At 41.0% G+C, this 20940-nt stretch overlaps 1 protein-coding gene across 1 annotated transcript in view; it reads right to left on the minus strand.

Moving 5' to 3' along the window:
• Positions 1-10691, minus strand: part of RHOJ (ras homolog family member J) — an 86831-nt gene extending 76140 nt beyond the window's left edge. Inside the window, exon 1 of the mRNA XM_077767212.1 lies at positions 10105-10691. Coding sequence (XP_077623338.1) covers positions 10105-10345 — 241 coding nt within the window. The 5' untranslated portion in view covers positions 10346-10691. The remainder of the gene's footprint in view (positions 1-10104) is intronic.
• Positions 10692-20940: the final 10249 nt, after the last annotated feature.

Consider the following 20940-nt stretch of genomic DNA (forward strand, 5'->3'; position numbering starts at 1 on the left):
CTTTAAAAAAAAGTGTGCTGTTGGTTTAGCTGTTAAGTGGCAGGTGGTAAGAAAACAGGATGGGCTGGAGAGATACAGATCTGTGTTATCCTGTGGCAAAACTGTATTTTTGAAAAACTGTTGTTTGTGAAGCCTGCAAGGTGAACAGCTCCTACAGAGTTTGTAGCACTTAAAAAAAACATTGGGAAAAACCAGAATGTTATTGTAGGTTAATTGTTGATTACTGTGTTTGGCAAGGTATTACAAGGACAAAAAGAGCTGAATTGGTTGTTTTTTTTTTTTAAAGCAGAGTTCGATAGAACACAAATATTAATGGATTTATACAGTTGTAAAATCGATTATTTTTGGAGTCCACAAATAAAAGATACAATTAAAAAAGGATTTGGAGACACCTGGGTGGCTCAGGTGGTTGAGTGTCTAACTTTGGCTCAGGTCATGATCTTGTGGTTCATGAGTTTGAGCCCCACATGGGGCTCACTGCTGTCAGCTCGGTGTCTGCTGCGGATCCTCTACGGAGGGTACAAACTTCTTCTACTGCCAGAACGGGGGTCTTCCCAATGTATACCCCTCTCTGCCCCTCCCCCACTTGCGCTCTCTCAAAAAGAAAGGAACATTAAAAACAAAGAATTTGAGCTGTAAATGTCCATTTCTCTGTTTAAGCAAAAGAACCATCTCTGTGCCAAAGATCAGATCCCTTGCACCTAAGCCTACTGCTTCATATGGCCTCTCAGTAGCTATTGTTAATTTGAGAAAAGAGGGCATTGGCTACCAGAAGCAGACAAAGTATGCTTAAGAATTATGTCTGAGAAAGACATACTTTGGTCTTGGATGTGGTTACTGATACATGGAACTTACCAGAAACCTGGTAAATTTTTTAGAGAGTTGGGTGTCCAAAGAAATGCCAAACTTGGACTGGATATGCTTAGAGCTGTAAAACAACACCGAGCCCCCAAAACTGTACCAGCATGAAGCAGGCTGTGAAAGTGTTAGAGTCCCTAAGAAACACATGCTCCTAAAGGTCTAGTTCAGATGTGTGTCACGGAGGACAATGGATGAGGAAGGAGACTCTCCCAGACCTGAGCCAGGAAAAGTGGAGACTGATGGATGAAGGAATTCCTCCCAGAGAACAGCATCAGGGTCAATTCCAGAAACTTCTTCCATTGCTAGCACAGGGGGTCCTCCCAATGTTTGCCATCAGGATTCTGTTATTGTTATGTATCTCCCATTTATTCCTTTTCTTTTTTAAATATTTATTTACTTGAGAGAGAGAGAGAGAGAGAGAGAGAGGATCAGAGAGAAAGGAAGACACAGAACCTGAAGCAGTCTCCAGGCTTTGAGCTGTTAGCAAGAACCTGACACGAGGCTCGAACTCACGAACTGTGAGTTCATGACCTGACCTGAAGTTGGATGCTTAACCGACTGAATCACCCAGGCCTCCCTCCCATTTTTGCCTTTTCTGAAGACGGTTTGAATATTTTGGTTATTTCATCCCTGTTTCACCATTGTTTAAGGGGTGATTGTATAAATGGGACAGATACTGAATTTCCTATTGGACCACAAGGAGCCACATTTCAGTCAAATGAAAAGAGCTGTGTATCACCTGCAAACACTGGGCTTTGACCTCTGCAGTGACAGAGTGGGACTCCAGGAAGTCCCTCTTTGGAAAAGGGTGAGTGTGTTTTACATGCAGTGTAAACAGTATGAAAGGATTTTTCGTGGATGGAGAGTCTGATATAAGTGGAGATGGCTGGTTTCCACTGACATCTATTCTTCCCTCTCTTGGGAACGTAGGAGGGTTTCATATCCCAGCCTCTCTTAGCCTGAGGTGTGACCCTGTGACTAAGTAACAAGGGCTACGGAGTGTGACTGGAAATGATGTCTGTCACTTCCAGTCTTGGCCCAGAAAACTTTCCATTTGAGTCTGTCCATGTTCTTTCTTATCAGGCTGGTTGGATGCAGGTAGTTATGAGACCGCAAGGGATGGCAGGGTTACAAGATGGACAGAGCCTGGGTGTCTAAATGACTAAATGGAGGAAACCAGCTTCACTGACTTGAATGCTCACCCAGGACCATAACATTAGCAAGGAACATCCTGCCATGGTGTTAATTGCTGATATTTTGGGGTTAGGTTAGCATCTCTAACTAACAGTGGCTTTTAGATTAATGTTATTAGCTACCAAACTCTACACTGCCTGTGTTGTTTGTTCACTGCCTCATGGCCTCCACTTCCTCCATTACAAGTTACTTAACCTTGGGCAAATTGGCTAATGTCTGTGCCTTGATTTCCTCATCAGTAAAATTGGGAAAATAATACACCTCACAGGATCATTGTGAGGAAGCAATGAACTGATGTGAGAAAATATCCCAAATATGCCTGAATCAAAGCAAAGACTATGCAAGCGTACAGAGACTGTTAATGTTAATACATATACTAGTGGCATTTGAGTTTCATAATTAATACTACCACACTTCTTGTTGGGTCACGCATGGCCATCATGAGATCCGTACTCACACTGGGAAGGAAGAGTGCCAGAAATAAAAGCTGTGTTTCACAACCAAGATGCAACCGAGTGACTACACATGAATCAAGTTCTTTTGTTTCATGAAAATTGGACATATCCAAGAAACTGGTAGACTTCAGAGCTTTCAGGAACAATGCCAGGCCACTGTGACTCACAGTTGGTCTCTACTGAATTCATGATGGAATGATCCTGACTGTGTTACAGCCAAAGAATTAACTGTTTGGATTCTGCTGTCTAACCTAAGGGATTCTATGGATTTCTATATGTGGGAAAGTAAATTTTGAACGTAATATCAGAAGCTGCATCCTTACACTGAGGGCAGAGCCTCCATCATAGATCCTTGTGATCTTATGGTCAGGACTGATGAGGGAGACTGATTCTATTGAGTTTTCTTACCTGTCCTTTCCTTAGAGGCCTTAAATTTGTCGCCTACCTTCCTGCTGCCTTTGTAAAACAGGCCAACTGTATCCAAAACATAAACATCTAATGTGCTGGGCCATCCCTGAACCAAATCCGCTATTTGTCCCACACTAAGTGGGAGCAATGGCAGATTTTGGAAAAGCTATTCCAGCAGTAAAATACTGTTTACCTGAAGCCCAACCTCAATGGGCAGGTAGGTAGTAAAATTTATGAAGGATTTCCTAGCCTGGAAATGAAGGGACTCAGGCCATGTGGAACTAAGTATCTTGGATGCAGGGAGCCTGTCCACTGAAGCCTGAACTGGTCTCACTCCTTGGCTTGTTGCCAGCTACAACTGGAATGTAGGAGGGCTGGGAATGGCAGATGCAGTTTCCAATCCTGAGAGCATGGTTTCTCTTGGGTCACAGATACTTAATTTTCTTTACTTCTCTTCTATCCTTTCTTATGCCAAAGAGTTATGGCTCACAATTTACCATGTCTGTAGCATGCTTGGCCTTTTGGAGTGTAATCTGCACCCTTGAAGCCTCTCACTGTACTTGCTTTCCTAAGCATCTCATTGTAGACCATGGAAGGAACTGTCTGTATAATTCCTGCCCCTGTACCTTTGGTGTGGCCTCCAAGGGTCCAGAAAAAGCATTAGCTACACCACCTCAAAAAGAGACATTGAGGAGTTAGATATCTATAAGACTTTGTGGTGTTGTTTTTTTTTTAAGTTTATTTACGTTGAGAGAGAGAGAGAGAGCACACGCACAAGTGAGGGCAGAGAGAGAGAGAGGGAGAATCCCAAGTGAGCACAAGTGGGGTCAGAGAGAGAGAGAGAGAGAGATTGAGAGAGAATCCCAAGCAGGCTCTGTGCTGTCAGTGCAGACCCCAGCTTGGGGCTCAATCTCAGGAACTGTGAGATCATAACCTGACCCGAAACCAAGAGTCGGCTGCTCAACTGAATGAGCCACCCAGGCACCCCAAGTCTGCATTTTTGAGCATCACCTTATTTAGAAGCAATAGAGTGAGTGATTCCACTGGTCCATTCATGTCTCCTCTTACACAAACTTCTTTTATATTTTCCTCTAAGGTTAAAACCCTGGTGATTTATTTCACAGTCCCCTGGGAGTTGTTTCAGGCTTCCTTTTGGCTTACAGAGAATGAATCGTGTCCATTCTCTTGAGATTCTCAGGTGTCTTCAGAAAAAGCAAAGAGAAACTCCTGAGTAAATATTCCCAAATGGGCAGAACTATGTCACAAACCTTTATAGGCCTGGAGCTTTGTTTTTATTCACTTTCTATTATTTTATGTTATTTTTCCTGTCCCTCTGTGGGTCGGACGTAGCTTCCCCTCCTGATCTGGCCAATAAGGCCAGGTTGTGATTGACTCTACCTCGGACTGATCACCATTTAATTTGTGGAAAAATTAAACTGGACTTCCAGCTCTCTGTGAAAACAACTTTCTTTTACATCTTACTCAGCTGACAGAGCAACTAGATTTTCCCCTCTTTTCATAAATTTCCATGTTAATTTCCTGCATAGGTGCCTAGATTTGCAAATAGTAACTTTGAAAATGAGTCTTAAATCACCTGTGGTTTTTGACAAACTCTAGGAGGGGTGGGTGACAGAAGAAAGAGCCACAGACGAAATCAATTCTAGCCAGAGGATGATGGAAATGGTGAATGAGGTATGTCGTGCACAGGCTCCAACCGATCAGGCTGATTTGACTCACCCATGTAGATAAACATACAACCATGGACATAATCTGACTCAACATACAGTCTAATTAAATGCAAAATGGAAGTGTTATCCCTATGTCATACGTTATGTGAAACATCACTTGATAATACTTTACCAGATGGGGGAGGGGGGTCTGTTGCAAAACTCAAAGAAGAAATGTGATTATTTCATGGTGAGCTGTGAAAGGTTGTTAGGATGACCTCTTGAGTCATCCTAGAAGGGAGTAGGAAGCAAGGCCCAGAGATGTTTCTCAGGCTCACTTGTAGAAAGTATGAGTGATCCTATCTACCTTCATAACAGTGCTATGTTACAATGCCAGTAGAGATAAAATGATACTTAAAATGTGAAGAAAATAGTTCAGAAATAGAATAGATGTAATAAATTTCTAAACATGTTCATTCCTAAAGATCAGATGAGCAGTTTATTCATTTATTCAGCAAAGTTTCATTGGACCAGAAATTACCTAAGCACTGGAGGGACAAAGATGATTAAGACGTACTAATTTGAATTCAGTAACTAGCTATTGAGAATCTACTCTATGTTGGGCTCTGCTTTAAAAGCTGGAGATAGACCAGTAAACAAGACAAAGCCCTGGCCCTCCTGGAGTTTATATTCCTGTGTGGGATAAAAATGGTAAGCAAATAAATGTAAGGGAAATGGCAGGTAGTGTGAAATGTTATGAATAAAGATGTAGCAGGATACGTGATTAAAGAGGGACACTGTGCATGTGTGTTTGTGTTTTTGTGTGTGAATGTGTTAAATAACGTGGTCAATTGAAGCAGAAGAGGATCTGGGGGAATAGTGTCAGGCTGGGGGAAGAGCAAGTGTGAAGTCTTCAAGGAAAGTGGGATATTGGTATGTTTGAGGGATACCAAGAGGGCTCATGTGGCTAGAGCAGAAATATTGAAGAGGAGAGTGAAGGGATGAGGGTGGAGAGATAATAGGGACCAAGTCATGGAGTTCCTTGTAGACCATGATAATTGATGGGATCTGAAGTGTGAGAGGATTGGAGGATTTGGGCCATGGATAGCTGCCCTACCAGCTATGTGGAGAACTGAGAGGAGGGTAAGGTTGGAAGAAGGGAATTGAGAGGTGAGCACAGTAGTTTAGATGAGAAATGATGGTGACTTGGGCAAGAGTGAAGCAATGTAGGTGATGAGAAGTGATGGGGCTCAAGATGTAGTTTGAATGTTGTGCTGATTGGCAGTAGGAAGGAATAATAACAAATGGTTTGAATGGAGAGGGTGAGGGGTATTGTCATAAGATGAAAGGAGTCAAGGGTAATACTAAAGTTTTTGTTCTAAGCAACTGGGTGGAAGATGGTGGTCATATACTTGTATGGGGAACACTAGTGGAGGAGTAGATTGGCAGAGTTAAAGAATTGTTTTAACAGGTTAAGTTTGAGATATTAGATACTATTATATATTCAAATGGACAGTTGAAGCCTCAGAGCCAGAGAGCTAAATTTGGGAGTCAGTGGTATATAAATAATGTTCAAATCTGTGAAACTAGATACAACAAACTTAGGCATGAGCAAAACAGAAGGGAACCGATGGACCAAACACTGAGGTGTGGCAGCGTATAGTGGTGGGGAAGAGATGGAGCAGGAAGCAGAGGAGATGGAGAGAGATTTGCCAAGTGAGGAGAATAAAAGCCAGGAGAACCTATTATCCCAGAAACCAAGCAGAGAGATAGTAACAAGACATAAAAAAGCCTCCAAGGCATCCAATAAGCTGATGACTGAGAACTGACCATGGGATTTGGCCAGACCCTACCCTCTCCCTCAGGAGCTCAGAGCATAGTGGGAGTGGGAAACACAAGGCAACAGATAAGTTGCTCTACATGGTTGAAGTCATCTTCTAGAAATGTACACAAATTTCTGGATAGGCTGAAGATGGAGCAAGGAACTCTCCTTATGCAGTCAAGGAAAGATGCGTGGAGGAGATGTACATTTGGGTGGAGGGGAAATAACTAAGATTCAGAAAACTTAAAAAATTTTTTTCTATCTGGATGTTAATTTTTTTTAATGAGGACTCATGCAACACTGATATTTCCCCTCTCAATTTAATATCCCAGTACTATTACTTTGTGCATATTTGTCAATTATCAATGCATGTGATAACTATATTATAAGGACAATGCATACATTTCATCAAATCCTACTCCATTTGATGGATACTATTAGAATTAAAGTTTTCTTTGTTGTATTCTTTGTCTTTTAGTTACATTTTAATTTTCTTTCATAACTGTGTGCAAATTTAGAGAACTTATTCTTAATAATAGTAGCTGCTATGTACCTAGCACTTATCATGTATGGGGCACTGTTCTAAGAACTTCACATGTATTATTTATTTTGTGTCACAAACATTCCTAATGCCTTTATGGTCCTTTTTGTGTGTGTGTGTGATAATCGAAGCACAGAAAGGTTAAGTGATTTGTTCAAGGCCACACAGCAACGGCAGTGCCAGTATTAGAAGTGGGCTGTCGGGCTTCAAAGCCCACCGTCTGGTATGCCTCCAACCTTCTTGTTATATCTCTACTTTCCTGGGAGGGCTGCTGTTATGGAAACATTTTCTTCAAGGGATAGGCTCTCTTTGACTTGAACTGAATTTTTCTTTTTTCATTTAAGTTTATTTATTTATTTTGAGAGAGAGAGAGAAAGAGAGAGCACATGTGCATGGGCAGGGAAAGAGCAGAGAGAGAGGGAGTAAGAAAGAATCCCAATCAGGCTCTGCACTAGGACGCGGGCCTCGAACTCACCAACCCTAAGGTTGAGCAGAAATCAAGAGTTAGATTCTTAACCAACTAAGCCACCCAGGCACCCCTTGAACTGCAGTTTTTTAAAGGCTCAGTAATCCATTTGCTGCTTGTCATTTCAGAATGGGCCAGTAGGACCCAGGGACTGGGTACTGGATACCCAGTGGGGAATTTTCCATGTGGGGAAGACAGCATTAGTTCATTGACAATTAGTTCATTGACAATTGACTGCAGATTTTCATGTAACTGCAATAAGGATTTACATTCAATTAGCTCATACATGGGAAGGGCAGTAGTAAAAGGAACGTGTCTTTATGACAGAGAAGATCTCTTTATGAATGGAAATGTTCACTTCATTATGATCTTAGATATATGAGGCTCATGCCTTCATTTCCTTTATCACCTAAATGAAAGCACATGACATGGTTACATACTTAGAAAGGTACGGAGTGTAAATCAAAGTAACAGTGTTTGGGAATGTCTACTATGTGCAAAGTACGGCTTTGGGTAAAGTGGCGGTGATTTCCTGAGAGGTAAAATCATGGAGTAGCCAAAATCTTTAAGATGCTTTGATGCTCAGCTAGGTATTATACATAGGGGATGAATCGCTGGAAACTACTCCTGAAATCATTATTGCACTATATGCTGACTAACTTGGATGTAAATTTAAAAAAAAGATGTTTTGATGCTCAAATAACAGTAAGTATATACACAATTGAAATACAAAATAATTTGGTCCTAGTGGAAACTAGTGGTAGTTCAGCCTTTGCTTGCCCTCTAATATTTTTTTATAGACTGACTTTATCTCTAAAGTTGGTTTTATTCTCTTCCTTCCTCATACTGGACTGATAATTAGTTCAATCAATAGATGGGGATTGGGATCCATCATTTTCAAAAGCACTTGAGGCCTCTCTCTTTAGTATATTTTGGGCCCCTTCTTTTGATCTAAAAGTTGTTGAAATTAGGTACACGTCCGTTTTTCTTTCCTGGCAGAAAGAGGGTGTAGAATAAAAAACCTTTCTTAAGAAGTTCACACATCGGGGCGCCTGGGTGGCTCAGTTGGCTAAGCGTCTGACTTTGGTTCAGGTTACAATCTCATGGTTTGTGAGTTTGAGCTCCACATCGGGCTCTGTGCTGACAGCTCAAATCCTGGAGATACCTTCAGATTCTGTGTCTCCCCCTCTCTCTGCCCCTCCCCTGCTCATGCTCTGTCTCTCCTTCAAAAATAAACATTAAAAATTTTTTAAAAAGTTCACATGTCACGTATCTTAGTAACTTACTGAAGTCCCAGGCCTCTTAATTTTAAGTTTTTTTTTCTCAGCATAAAAGTTTTCCTGTTCTCTTTATTCTGTTCTCATAAAAATGTTCTTCTCTTGGCATAGTCATTATATTTTCAGAAAAGCTTGAAGGAATCAGCATGAAAATTTGCTCTTAATTTTTACAAATATAGAAAAACCTTCTGGGCAGTGGATACTATTTTCACTGTGATTCTCTATCTGCTATGTAGTATTGTCATAAATCATGTAAATATAGGCGAAGCATGGGACTTAGGTGACTGTTTAGCTCTGGAAAAGAAGCTACTTCCTCCAGAAAGAGGATTTCAAATGGCCACAAAGCAAAGCCAACATTCCCACAGGTTTCCTGTGCCATTTCCCCTCTGCTGAACCCAACCGAAGCCAAGGCAAAGGAAGGGAAATTTTCCTCTTATGAAATCTCAAATCTTTGATAACTCACCAAGCTGATCACTCAGTTGAAAAAAGGCATAAAAGTAGGCTACTGTAAACTTGAAGAGTTTCATGAACTTGATTTGAGAAACAATAAGATTTGTTTTGGAAATTAAGAGAAAAAGTAAGAATCAAAATGGAAAAAACCGAGATAAGCTATCACATTGTCAAGTACACCTAGAAACTTTAGAACATTCAAAAAAACCCCCAATTAAGTTGTGTCTACAGTATTTCAACTGTCATGCCTTAAAATATTTTATGTCTGATTTAATCTTTTCTGGATATACTTTAAAATGATTCAAATTTCATTTTTATCTTTATTTTTACTTTAAAAACATATTCATTAAAGAGGTTTCTTTTAATTCAAGGTACAGATTGCCTAACAGATCATTAAAACCTTTTAATACCCCTCCCCCCCACCCTATCTAGAACCCCAGGAACATAAAATACGGTAGTACAGCATCAAATGAATTCATTAGAAAAATGAATGTTCTAATGTTTGTTAATTATACCATTTCACTTATGAAACGGCACGAGATAAATATATGAAAAGTGGCAAAAATAGCTCTTTCACCAGTTGTATGGTCAGTGATGACTTTTTTTTTTGGTGAAAAAACTTGTGTTGCAATTGCACTACATTTTAGAACGTTCACAGAAAAAGTTGTGGATCTTCAGGCCAACGTTGAGTAAGATCTCCAGTCCCAAAGCCTGGAGGAGCAGTTCAGGGTGTTTCCGCAGTGTTACTCGTTTGATTTAAGGGGGAAAAAGTTTTGGATACGAATGGCTGTACGAATTGCCCTAAGAGTTCCAGCAAAGACCTCGGCCGTGGGTCCCGCCCCGCTCTCTGGCCCCCGCCAGGCCCGCGCCCATCGCTGCCCCTGGAAATGAACCAGGCCCCTCCGAGGTTGGGGCGCCGCCGCTCACCCCGTGTGCAGGGACCGGCTCCGCGCCTCCTCTTACCTGCGTAGTGATCGAACACCGTGGGCACATACTCCTCCGGGAAGGCATCGTTGGCGTAGCTCATGAGCAGGCAGGTTTTCCCCACGGCGCCGTCGCCCACCACCACACACTTGAGCATCTTCTTCTCCTCGGGGCTGCTGCAGCCGCAGCCGCCGTCCTCCCCCTCCTCGCAGCTCATCCTGGCGGCTCCAGCTGCTGTGCCCCTGCAGCTGCTGTTCCTTCTGCTTCTCCCGGAGCCCATGGGGCGCGGGAAGCGAGGGGCAGGCTCCAGATCACTCTGCCTTACTCAGGTTGCCTTGGATTCCGCGGACCTGTTCCGGGCGGCTGGCACCTGCCCTCGTGCTTACCATGCTGGTCAAGAAAGGTAGCACACGTTGGGGAGAACGATTAAAAGCATCTGTCCCCTTTCCCTACACTTTGAGTTAAGAAACCCTCATTTTCTCTGAGTTCTAGGGGCTTCCTGCCAGTCTGGAAATTTCAACAGCCCGAGGGTTTCACTGTGCTCTTCCACTCTCCAGCCTGGCTGAAGACACGGCGGAATTCTGCTAAATCTCCCCCCTTTCCCACTTTACATCTAACATGGAGGAAAGCTGGGCTTTTTAGTGGAGTTTTCCCCTTGCTTCCTCCAGCTTGCGGAGTATCAGGAAATCATGGGTTTCCTGCTGCATTCCATATTAGGATCAGTGGGCTGGGGAAGGCTGCAACAATGGGAGCTCTGTGTGTGTGTGTGTGTGTGTGTGTTTGTACTTGCAGGGAACGCGGCCAGGGCATGGAGCGGAGAGGACACTAGGGGTCCCGCTGCAGACTTAAGCTGTCCGACTTCCTGTTTCATCTGCTGCTGGGGAGGCTGTTTGCCTGGGGCTGGCTGGGAAGAAGCTGACGAAAGATGGAAACTGGAGAGCGCTGTCTGCCACAGAAACAGAGGGAATGGCTTAAGTGAGCCGAGAGAACCACACCAGCCGTGCTAGGATAACATATGACATCATCCCTCGCTGAGTCACCAGTGAGAAGCTCTGCGGATTAAAAATGGACAGTTCTTCACGTACTTATGGGAGAAGCCTTAAGCAATTCATCCCGGCGATAGAGAAGAAACCCTTCCAGGAGTACATGGTTTCAAAAGGAAACGTTCTTATGGATCCTAGCTATGATGTGCATGATCAGGTTTATGAGCTGCCACATTTGAGCACAACGCTCAAACGGGTATTCCAGACACAGACATCTTTATGGTTGTGGCACATAAGAAATCAACCAGATGTGAGATGTTTGCATCTTCTTATTAGCGAAGAAACACACATGTGCTTGGCTCACACTCTTGGAAACAAGAGTATGTGGAAAGGCCTTATTGGTTTGCATCGGGTCCCCAAATGCTGCTTTTGCTTGGAAGTTTCCCTCTGTGATTTACTCCTATCCCCTTGGGTCAGCCTGGCCCTCTTCCATTACAAAGGAGCCATGGGCAGCTATTTTATTTGTCTGTTGGGTTGCTCAGAATGAAGGTCCTTTGAAGCCCTGTGTTTGATTAATGTACTTGGTCTTAGAGAAGACGTGGAACTCTGCAAATGATTTTGACAAATGGATCATGTACATTTTTTTATAGGGGGAATCAGTTTCTTTGAGATTCGTGAGTACTTATTTTCAAGCATTTAGATTATCCAGTTAATTTGAGGAGGGTTTTTTTTATGAAGGAAATGGGAGAAAAGTCTATTTTAATTGGTGGCTAACTATAATACATATAATGTGATAATACATAATGCAGAATATGTAGTATTATAATGTGTATATATGTAATTATACAGGCACATATATATGCTACAGTGTAACATATAGAGCTTCAAATTTCTTCTGTTTGGGATTAGAGTAACATTTGCCATAGTGCTTAGTATCCCAGTAGTTTTTTCCAAGGCTGTGTTGCCATAACAAACAACTCTCAAAGCTCAATTATTTAAAGTAACACGTGTATTTCTTGCTTGCATTGTTATCTATTTTGCGTATTTTTGTCACCCTCATTCAGGGACCTAGGCTGGTAGAGCAGCCACATTGAGAACATTGATGATCACCATGGCAGAGGAAGACATTAATGTGGTCAAGTGGCATTGGCCACTGAGAAGCTTCCTTCTCAGGGTGACATTCCTGCTCGCCTTCATGGACCAAAGCAAATCATGTACCCTGCTAGGTTCAGTGGGGTCAGAAGTATGATCCTACTGTGTGCCAGGCAGGAGGGAGCCAACTTTTGGTGAACGACCTCAATAGTTTAGAGGTAGTTAGATAACAGAGGTAGTTTAGTTAGTTGAGGTTATACTAGCACTATGAAAGTTGAATTCTTTGTGTTTAGTGTCATGCAGGAGCATTTGAAGGCACCTGTGACTGCATGGGACTTATATCATTTTATTTTCGTTTGCTCTACCTGAAACATCTGGAATATGGGATAATACAAGTGCAACTTGAAAACTGAGGTTTTTCTTCCAGAAAACAACCTCAAGTGTGAAGGTGGCCGCCAGACAAATCTGTGCGGGTAACAGAGTGGTTGACAGTGTCAAGGACCCCAAACTGAAGATGAACAAGACCACTTTGAGCATAATGTGTGTTTGGCAGAACTTTGAGGGGGTTGATTGACCTCGTCCCTGAGATCAGGCAGTAAATACGGTGTGAAGTAAATATTCCCTTCTAATACGGAGTTCTCAAACAATGGCTGCCCAGCCTGGATTCTGACGCTACAAATATGCCTTGGCCCAATGAACACTCGGTGTAAGAGAAAACTGAGAAACTGGATTGGGTGAAATTCAGTTACATCTGTGTATAACCTAAACCTCGTGCCATGAGGCACAGATACTGAAGTTCATGCCAATTGCTATATGACTACATATTGGGACATTTAAAAGACTGGAAGCTGCCAGTGGTGATCCTGTATCTCTAACTCAAAGGATTGGTACATCTGCCAGATTAGATTGTAGGCAAAGATGGGTCATGGCTATTGAGAATGTTGGCTATTTCTCAGAATAAACTTGTTTCATCACTGTTTACTGCTCCCAGAATTGAGTATTTATAAGAAAAAAATGTTTGAGACATCCTATGAAAAATGGCAAAAAAAAGTTAAAAATTTAAGAATCTGATGATTTTATGGATCACACTGTGCATGTGAGAACAAACCTTTTTAAATATTGAAAGACCGACTTGAGCCAGAGTAACAGAATTTAAAGAAAGAAAGACAATTCAGCGTTGTTCTTAGAGTGTCCATGAGTCCACAGAACTATGACTTCTTCCTTGTCCAGGTAGAATGATCAAGAATATCCTTTAATTCCAAAGATTTATAGTTATGAATTTACAAGTGGTATGAAAACCATTTGCTGAAACATTCTCAACCAGATGCCTGTGCTCTAAGGATCTTGGGCCATTCGAATGATGGAGGGGTGGTTTTGTAGCCATTAATTATTGGTTTACCTCGAGCACCAAGTTTACACAAACTTACCAGTACGTGGTAAAATCTTGTTGGGCGAGATTTCCTGCTTTTTCTGAGATCTCAATTCCTCGGCTCCTTCCTGTACCCTGGGCTTTGGCTTCACATGAATTTTCCCAAGTGCCAACAGAGCACTTTTGCAAAACTTCTGACTCTTCTGATTGCTTTGTCTTTGTATGACTTTAATAAAAGTGCCCAGATTTTCTCCCCTGCCTATTTTTTTTTCTTTGTGATTGAAACTAGAAGTTGCACTGGGAAATAAGGCAATTGGATTGGATATTCTGATTCTGGATTCACCTCTACATAGGAAAACGTTTTGACTCCAGTCTCAGGAATGTGGGATGTGCTGTGGTTACGGTGATTCTGAGGTGTCCAGCCCAGTCACAAGTCACCTCTGGTCCACAGAAAGCCCTCTCTAGGGCTGATGTGGAAATCCGGCCTCCAGTGGTGGGCAGGTGGGAGACAGAAAGGGAGACGGAAAGCTTCTAGGAGTTCTGACCCAAATCTCCCACTGGGCCTAACCCTTAAGATCAGTTGGGGTGCTGCTAAAACTTAACAGGCTGTCCTAGGACTGGCTTGGACTGGAATAGCTGCTCCCCAAGGTGGGGTGAGTCATGATTATCAGGAAACAGTGTAAACTGTGCCATTTTTGTTTTTTGTTTTTTGGGTTTTTTTTTTGTCAGACCACCTCTCAGCCTCTGGTTATTGCCCATGTTATAATCATATATCATATGATATGATATCTTATCACTTACCAGCCACATTTTCTTGGATATGATCTTTTTATAGTTCTAGAAATGGCTTCCTCTTTTCTTTCTTGGAGGATTTTTCTTTTTTTGCCAAATCTCTTTAATTTTGATAGAAGTAGTTACTTGTGAATCTCAGGCAGGTGAAAGTTTCTTTCTGTCCTAGAAGAGGCTAATTTGGCCAGTAATGGTATAGATGTGTGTGTGTGTGTGTGTGTGTGTGTGTGTGTTCTGTATTTCACTATTGTATAGCCTAATTCTGAATACAAAACTTTGTTGCAACGTTATGGATGCTCTGATTATTAAAAAAAACTTTGGCCTCCTTCCATGGAAACCCAGAGGTTTAGGGATCTTTCAGGTTCCTACTATATGGAAAATCAGAGATAGTTAAGTTTAGAAATTTCCTCTTTGATTTCTGCTTTTCTAGATTGAAGAGGTATGTTTTAGACAGCAGACAAATTTAAGGTTGAGGTGGTGCTGAGTTGTTTCTCTGTCAAGGCCATGGAGCAGGAATAGCTTGTGGAAATAGTCATCTTAGAGTCAAAGAAAGATCTTTTTTAAAAAAGTTTTTTTTAATTAATTGTTTTTTAAAATTTTATTTAAATTCAAGTTAGTTAATATATAGTGCAATAATGGTTTTAGGAGTAGAATTTAGTGATTTATCACTTACATATAACACCTAGTGCTCATCACAGCAAGTGTCCGCCTTAATGCCCATCACCCATTTAGCCCACCCCCCACCCAATACCCCTCCAGCAACCCTCAATTTGTTCCCTGTATTTAAGAGTCTTCTATAGTTCGCCTCCCTCTCTGTTTTTATCTTATTTTTCCTTTCAATCCCCTATGTCCATCTGTTTGTTTCCTAAATTCCATGTATGAGTGACATCATATAATATTTGTTTTTCTCTGACTGACTTATTTCACTTACCATAATACATTCTAGTTCTATCCACACTGTTGCAAATGGCAAGATTTCATTCCTTTTTATCACCAAGTAATATTCCTTGTAAATATATATACCACATCTTTATCCATTCATCAGTTCATGGACATTTGGGCTCTTTCCACAATTTGTCTATTGTTGATAGCACTGCTATAAACACTGGTGTACATGTGCCCTTTCGTATCAGCATTTTTGTATCCTTTGGATAAATGCCTAGTAGTGCAATTGCTGGGTCATAGGGTAGTTCTAGTTTTAATTTTTTGAGAATCTCCATACTGTTTTCCAGAGTGGCTGCACCAGTTTGCATTCCCACCAACAGTACAAAAGGGATCTCCTTTCTCCACATCTTCACCAATATCTGTCATTGCCTGAGTTGTTAATTTTAGCCATTCTGACATGTGTGAGGTGGTATCTCACTGTGGTTTTGATTTGTATTTCCTTGCTGATGAGTAATGTTGAACATTTTTTCATGTGTCTGTTAGCCATCTGGATGTCTTCTTTGGGAAAGTGTCTGTTTATGTCTTCTGCCCCTTTCTTCACTGGATTATTTGTTTTTGGATTTTGAGTTTGGTAAATTCTTTAGAGATTTTGGATACTAACCCTTAGTCTGATTATGTCATTTACAAATATCTTCTCCCATTCCATCAGTTGCCTTTTACCTTTGTTGAATGTTTCTTTTGCTGTGGAAAAATTTTTTATCTTGGGGCACCTGGGTGGCTCAGTCAGTTAAGCGTCTGACTTCGGCTCAGGTCATGATCTCATGGTTCGTGGGTTCAAGCCCCACGTCCGGCTCTGTGCTGATAGCCAGCTCAGAGTCTGGAGCCTGTTTCAGATTCTGTATCTCCCTCTCTCTCTGACCCTCCCCTGCTCATGCTGTCTCTCTCTCTCTCAGATATAAATAAAACATTTTAAAAAAGGTTTATATCTTTATCTCCTCTAGGATTTTGATGGTTTCCTGTCTCACATTTAGGTCTTTCACCCCATTTTGAGGTTTTTGTTTTGTTTGTGTGTGCTTGTTTGTGTGTGTGTGTGTGTATGGTGTAAGAAAGTAGTCCAGATTTATTCTTCTGCATGTCACTGTCCAGTTTTCCCAACACCATTTGCTGAAGAGACTGTCTTTTTTCCATTGGATATTTCTTCCTGCTTTATTGAAGATTTATTGTCCATACATTTGAGAGTCCATTTCTGGGTTCTCTAGTCTCTTCCATTGATCCATGTGTCCACTTTTGTGCCAGTACCATACTGTCTTGATGATTACAGCTTTGCAACAGAGCTTGAAGTCCAGAAGTGTGATGCCTCCAGTTTTGGTTTTCTTTTTTCTGGATTGCTTTTGCTATTCTGGGTCTTTTATGATTTCATTCAAATTTTAGAATGGTTTGCTTTAGCTCTGTGAGGAATGCTGGTGTTATTTTGATAGGAATTGCATTGAATGTGTAGGTTGCTTTGGATAATATTGACATTTTAACAATATTTGTTCTTCTAATCCATGAACATGGAATGTGTTTCCATTTTGTTGTGTCTTCAATTTCTTTCATAAACTTTTTATAGTTTTCAAGTGTACTGATCTTTTACCTCTTCAAAGATCTTTGATGATTATTTCAACTTGTTAGTGATACATGCCCAAGATGCCTAAGGTCATTGCATTGGTCATCGTCTGAGTGGGAAAGCAACAGTGTCACTGCCACAGGCTGAACTTCTGTGTGCTCAGGGCTGTGCCACATCTTATTGCCCTTTTACATGTGGGATCTACTGAGGAAAGTGAGAGTTTTTCACCTCTGTTAGAAAAACGGCTCAAATTTGCCCTCTACTTAGGATGTATTATTGTTACATGAAAAATTAATACAAAGATTTGAGGACTTGAAAGCCACCTCAACAACAGCAGGGTACGTGGGACTCTGCTCTATAAAGGAGGTGTTTTGGTTGTTGTGACTGAATTAAACTCATAAATGAATCCTCCTGAGAGCCTTCAGGTTACCGATCAACTCCTTATGGGTGAAACACTAAACACAGAGGGAAATGTAATTCTGCTCTGTGTATTTAGTGTGTCTGATCACACATCCTGAACAACTCCTTTGCTAATTAATTTGTGTCTAGAAATCACCTGCACCAATAAAGAGAGACTGAAAGACTAGCAATGCTTAAATGAGGCCCTAGCTCAGATCTCAGATTTGGTGTTTGTGCATGATAGGGACTGGGAGGAAAGATCTGGAAACCAAATACCAGTGGGATAAGTGGAAGAGAGAGGAGAAAGAAGACAGCTTTCAACAAATCTATGAAAACTCCCAGGACCAAGGAAGGAAGACAGTGTCTTCTGTGATCGTTACCCCAGCAACCAGGAGCAGAAAGTAGGCAGAGTCATTAGGTGAGAACACACATGGCTTTCAGGTTGAGTGTCCTGGGAAAGACTCCTTTCTTATTGTCAAAATGGAGAATTCTTGCAAAATGTTTATCTTCCAGACAATTTTATGAAATTTTCTTTTCTGTGAATTTTCTAGTCACTATTTATTGTGTTGACTTATTAAAAAGCACTGTGGGTATTTTCAACAATGTTAGTGGTTTTTAATTTGCTTCAATTGTTTTCAATCGTATTATGTTTGCAAATTATTTTGTGCTTTACCTCACTTTTTGGAAAATTAAAAAAAAATTAATCCATTTTGTGAGATGTATATCTCTTTTGTCTTCTCTGAAAGTCTAAAGGTAACTTCTTCATACTGTAATTTTGTATGACAAAATAATATAATTTTTACTGATTTGATAATGAGAAAATCGATAATATGCTTAAAATGGTATTGTTTCTGTAAATTTCACATATGCAAGCTTTTACCCAACTTTATTTTGTTCTTTCATATTGAAAAGAAGGCGATCCTCTAAAACTGCCCACACCTCTAAAGCATTCATGGCTAATTCCAATTATAGCGAATGCTCAGTACCATCATTTATTTGTTATCTCACACGTGGAGACTTCATGTCCAAAGATTTATTTCATGCCCAAAGATTTACTTCTGTTGTACTTTTATTTTTTACTATGTCTCAGAATCTTTCCAGACCCCAATCTCGAGCCTGGAACGGACTTTTTACAATTATCAAATCCAACTTTTTAAACAACAAAGGAATTCTTTTTACAACATGGCTCAGAGGCTGTGCCCTTTTTATGAATGCTATTGTTCACTATATAAAACAGCAACTACTATTATTTACTATTTGAATAAGCAGCATGTAGCTGGCATTGTAGTGGACATTTGCTGCTTTTGCAGATCTAAGATCTCTTTCCTCTTCTGGTAATAGCACTCCAATTTTCCTTCTACCTTCAGTTCAAGTTGCTCAGTTTGCACCCCCCCCCTCGCCGTGTAGGAGTGGGCACATGATCCAGGCGTGGCAAATAAGAATGATCTCTGGGGCTTGTGCTGATGCCTTCTGGAAACAGGTGCTCTTCTCCTCTGGAGTTTCTCTCACTGAGCATAAGGATCACCAGGTGGAACGATCCCATCTGGTGCTGACAATAATGATGATAATAAAGTAGTTTACATTTTTAACTCATTTAATCCTCCCCCCAAATCTATGTGGTGAATATTATTATTTTCTACATTTTTATGATAAAAAAGCAGAGGCTAAGTGAAGTCAGCTGATTTGGTTAGTGGTGGATCCAAGATTCTAAATCTGGCAGCCTGCTTCTAGAGCTCATGACTTTTGCCATTATACTAAAGAAAAATATGGGTGAAAGAGAGAAAAACCGACTCCTGATCACCTAATTTGAGCTCTTGGATGTAACTATTCCTAACATCGCTCTGGATTTCCCTTCTGAATGAGCCATTGCATTATCTTTTTGGTTTAAATTGACTTGGGATGGATTTCTTTTACTTGCACTTGAAGGAGCCCCTACTGGGCCCTGAAAGAGCAATGGGGGAGTCTCAGATAAGCTGCCACATGATATTTGAGACAAAGCATGTAACGTAGACTTGTTTAACAAAGCTGTGAAATGCTGGAGTAGCTTTCTGGGCACATGTGATTGTAATTTGAGTTGCGTTGCTCTTCAAATTTGTGCCTTTTTACATCTTTACCTTAAGTATGGACTGAATGTTTGTCCCCCCCTCCAAATTTACATGCAGGAGCTCAATGTGATGGTATTAGGAAGTGGGGCCTTTAAGAGGTGATTAGGTCATGAGGGTGGAGCCCTCATGAATGAGATTAGTACCTATAAAAGAGTCCCCGAAGAGTTCCCTTGCCCCTTCTACTTTGTGAAGAGAGAAGACAGCAGTTCATGAACCAGGCTTCCACCAGATATCAAATATGTCGGTGCCTAAATCTTGGTCTTCCCAGCCGCCAGCACATGAGCAATACATTTCTGTTGTTTATAACAGTCTGTGGTATTCTGTAACAGCAGCCCAAATGGACTAAGCTATATGGTTAAGAACTAGATGTAAGTCACTGAAACCCTCATTTGTGTAGACTCTGAGAGAATCCTATTCAAATAATAGCCCTTTGTCTTTTAAATAAAGATGTATTAATGACATCTTTATAAATGTAGTCATGACTATATAAAAGATCTAAGAAACAAAATTAGATCCAAATTAGCTTACACTAAAAAAGATTTTATAGTTATGCAACCGAACATTCTAGGGTAGCTGGGGTTTGGTTGACCTAGGACTTGATGTTGCTACTAGGATTCATTCTTGGCTTCCTACTTCTGGTGGGCTCCATCTTCAGGGTCTATAAGTTGGACTCTAGCACCTCCAGGACACTCCCCAGTCACAAGGGACATGATTTTGACTTCCTAAGCTACCTAGCCTGGTAAGGAGGAGAGTGTGTTTCTCAGTATTTCCTACACAAGGGGCCAAGCTTCTCTCTGACTTGGGTTAAGTGAGATATGCTGATGGGCTTAAGCCAATTAGGCACCAGATATGGAACCACAGGGCTGATAATGGAAGATGGGATTGAGAGAAGAAACCCCAGATATTGATGTTAGGAAGAGGAGTTAAAAATAGTAGAAATAATAGTACTACTTACAGTTGTAATGATAATAATCATAATGGCTAATAATCCAGTACATATTATATGTTGGCATATATTAGCATATTTTATCCTTACCACAACTATGAGATAAGTTCTGTTAAATTCTCATCTTGCAGATAAGGTAACCAAGACACAGAGAGATCAAGTTGGTGCAGCTGGAAAGTGACAGAGACCTGGTTCACACCTGCACTCTGGCTATAGAACCTACACTGTTTACCTGGCTGTGTTTAGAATCATGGTGAGTCACAAACAAGGAGTATCCTACACTCAGTTTCCACCCTCCAGTGATAATCTTTGGCCCTTCATTTAAGAGCTTGTAGAGCTGTAGCAATGTCCAGTGCTGTGGCCTACAATTCAAGCCTCCTTTAGGCTGTTGTGGTTCTGGAAACCACGTGGAGTAGGCTATCAGTCTCTGAACTCTTGCACTTTAGGTCATTATCAATACTCTTTTGTTCTTACTGAAGGTATTGATAAAGCACCACACTTCTTAGTGCATCATCCCTGCAGCTGATTTCAATTATCCCTGAATCCAGGATGACTGTTGACTACCCTTCTCCCCTGTATGTGTTCATGGCTATTGTTCACATAATCACACCAGGATCAGGACTGTGCGTAACTGTAAAATCACTTGGGTGTTGTGATAATATCTTTAGCTACATGTTTCTTGATTTGATATAGAATAGGAG

This window comes from Crocuta crocuta, unplaced genomic scaffold (assembly GCF_008692635.1).
Source record: "Crocuta crocuta isolate KB4526 unplaced genomic scaffold, BGI_CrCroc_1.0 scaffold55, whole genome shotgun sequence".
Taxonomy (NCBI): domain Eukaryota; kingdom Metazoa; phylum Chordata; class Mammalia; order Carnivora; family Hyaenidae; genus Crocuta; species Crocuta crocuta.